The sequence below is a fragment of the Epinephelus moara genome, chromosome 23 (assembly GCF_006386435.1).
Source record: "Epinephelus moara isolate mb chromosome 23, YSFRI_EMoa_1.0, whole genome shotgun sequence".
Classification (NCBI taxonomy): Eukaryota; Metazoa; Chordata; class Actinopteri; order Perciformes; family Serranidae; genus Epinephelus; species Epinephelus moara.
The window spans coordinates 33,956,996-33,958,696 of NC_065528.1; the positions used below are offsets into that span (position 1 = coordinate 33,956,996).

Here is a 1,701-nt window from a genome sequence, read left to right on the forward strand (position 1 = left end):
AGATGGTTTCATCAAGAGGCATGGCCAACAGTACATTTTATTTGTCACAGCACTTCCAGTCAGCCAGCTTACTTTGTCATACCAGGATAGCTGAAAAGACCTGTTACTTTTCCCCACCCTTTGCACCAAATCAATCTGAGGTGTTGATCTGCCCTGCTGTTTAACTCTTAGTTTCTCCTCGTAAGGAAAACTATCAAATGGTTTCGCCAAAATCCAGTCGACAATATTCAAATTGTCTGCCATTATGTGCAGCTTGCTAGCTCACTCGCTAGCTTGGGCTGCTGCGCGAGGCTAGTGTGACCGCCTGTGTGTGCTTTGGGACAGTGGAGGGGCTCAGAGCAACAGCCGCTGCTCGTTGGGGACAGTAAATGCAGAGCGACAGAAGTCAGAGTCTCCAAACACGAGTACAGTCTCCAATAACACCACAAAAAGATGCTAGATTTGTCGCTAGTCGTTGTTAACAAAGAAAAAGTCACGAAGAGGAGTGAAAAAGTCTCCAGATCAACTCGGAACAACGGAATGAAACTTGAAAAATGATCCCGTGGTGGTTTATATTTCAGGATCGCTGATTCGCTCATTTCGCTGTCAATCAAAAAGGGATTCAGCCTCAGACAGATCATCCAATCATCATGCAGAAGCCCAGCGTCCAGGCCAGCCGAGGCCTGCCCACTGCCCCATAGACCCCCAGAGGGGTGGGACTGCCCCATAGACCCCCGATGGGTGGGACAAAACCGAGCATTTATCCAATGACTGTCTAGTTTCGCTGCAGTGGAACAACCCACTCTATGCTTCCCCATTGAAGTCTTTGGACGCTGAGCTTCCACTGTTTAATGCACTGTGACGCTACGGGAATGAATGAGAAGAAAGTTGCGTCAGTGCCCTGTGATAAGTAACTGATTCTGAACAGAAATTGAATGCGTTCTAGCGCATATTAAGTCAATGAAATGTAAACACAACAGTACATATTTGACCACTTATTTTTTGACATTTTAGGGGAAGCTGAGCTTCCCTTGCAGTCTTAGAGCAATCGCCACTGATTCAGAGGTGATGTAACAGTGTACTGAGGGGAACAGTAAAGTACTGCACAGGAACAGGACAGTACTGTGAGTACGATGAGTTTTATTAATCTAGACTGAAACCACATGTACGATCACAGTACTGTTACTCAGTGACGTCTTCTGCTTCTGATGTTCCCAGAAAAACGGCGGCTGTCATCAGTACGCCTTCTGTAACATGACGGGTCCAAGTGTTCGTACCTGTGCCTGTAACAGAGACTTCATTGGAGACGGCGTCACCTGTAAAGGCACCGTGGCAAAGGTCAGCTCATAGATTTATGTCTATAGATATATGTACAGTTGCTGGAGGACTGTGATGTATAACGACAGACTTCTTGCAGGAGCTCCTGGGGAGGAAGCTGAGAGACTTTTACCACGGTCTGATGGTGAGTGACATCACACCGTTGCCTCCTGCAGGTATAAAACCAGACAAACCCAGAGATAATAATAAACCTCTGGTTTCAGATAGCGGAGATTTCTCTGAGAGGTCGTGGCCCATTCACTGTATTCCCTCCGAATGCTGAAGCCTTCGCCACAGACAGAAGGAGAAGCAGCACAGTGAGGATAAATGTTTTGATTCAGACATTTATTCAAAGTTAAAATAGACAAGTTTTCTCATCATGAAGTGTGTGTGTGTGTGTGTGTG

General features: G+C 46.3%; 1 protein-coding gene across 2 annotated transcripts in view; it reads left to right on the top strand.

Annotated features, from left to right (window-relative positions):
* stab2 (stabilin 2) overlaps positions 1–1,701 on the top strand; it is a 52,143-nt gene that overhangs the window by 39,330 nt on the left and 11,112 nt on the right. The window contains exons 45-47 of one of the 2 annotated variants that reach the window (XM_050036674.1): positions 1,198–1,317; positions 1,397–1,441; positions 1,521–1,613. In XM_050036674.1, coding sequence (XP_049892631.1) covers positions 1,198–1,317; positions 1,397–1,441; positions 1,521–1,613 — 258 coding nt within the window. The remainder of the gene's footprint in view (positions 1–1,197; positions 1,318–1,396; positions 1,442–1,520; positions 1,614–1,701) is intronic. The other variant, XM_050036675.1, reaches the window with a different exon arrangement.